The sequence below is a fragment of the Eimeria mitis genome, genomic scaffold (assembly GCF_000499745.2).
Source record: "Eimeria mitis Houghton genomic scaffold, Emh_scaff3977, whole genome shotgun sequence".
Classification (NCBI taxonomy): Eukaryota; Apicomplexa; class Conoidasida; order Eucoccidiorida; family Eimeriidae; genus Eimeria; species Eimeria mitis.
The window spans coordinates 588-1,008 of record NW_013572313.1 but is presented as its reverse complement, the minus strand read 5'-3'; the positions used below and the strand labels follow the sequence as shown (position 1 = coordinate 1,008).

The window sequence follows — 421 nt, the reverse complement described above, 5'->3', positions numbered from 1 at the left end:
GCTGGCGGTTCATGAAGTGTGTAGTTCGGAAGCTTGTTTGGGTGACATTGGATCGAGTCGTGGGATGCGGAGCAGTTTCATGCATTGAGAGGTGCGGCTGATGTTGGGTGGCCTCAATGCGGAAGGTTTGCACGGCAACTGGAGAGCTCCTGTACCCCTCAACAGGCATTCGAATATGCGTAGTGGTGCTGAGCATGGTGAGGGAGATGTTTTGCTTCGTTGAAGAGCTGAAGCCCGTTTTGCAGTCGGAGCTAGAGAACCGGGACCGCGGGGCGGTTGGGCGAGTTGCCGTTGTGGCTTTATGCGTGATAGACTCGAATGAAATGAACTGCAAGGCCGGTTAAGAGGGCTGCGCATTGACACGTCGGCGTGCGACTAGAGTCTGGAAGTTAGTTGGTCATGCGGCGAGTTGCGAAGGTGG

General features: G+C 55.3%; 1 protein-coding gene across 1 annotated transcript in view; it reads left to right on the top strand.

The window, feature by feature from the left end:
* The window catches only part of EMH_0071280 (uncharacterized protein), a gene marked incomplete at both ends in the record, with an annotated part of 1,768 nt that extends 1,424 nt beyond the window's left edge, over positions 1–344 (top strand). Inside the window, one exon of the mRNA XM_013499082.1 lies at positions 126–344. Coding sequence (XP_013354536.1) covers positions 126–344 — 219 coding nt within the window. The remainder of the gene's footprint in view (positions 1–125) is intronic.
* Between the last annotated feature and the right edge of the window lie 77 nt (positions 345–421).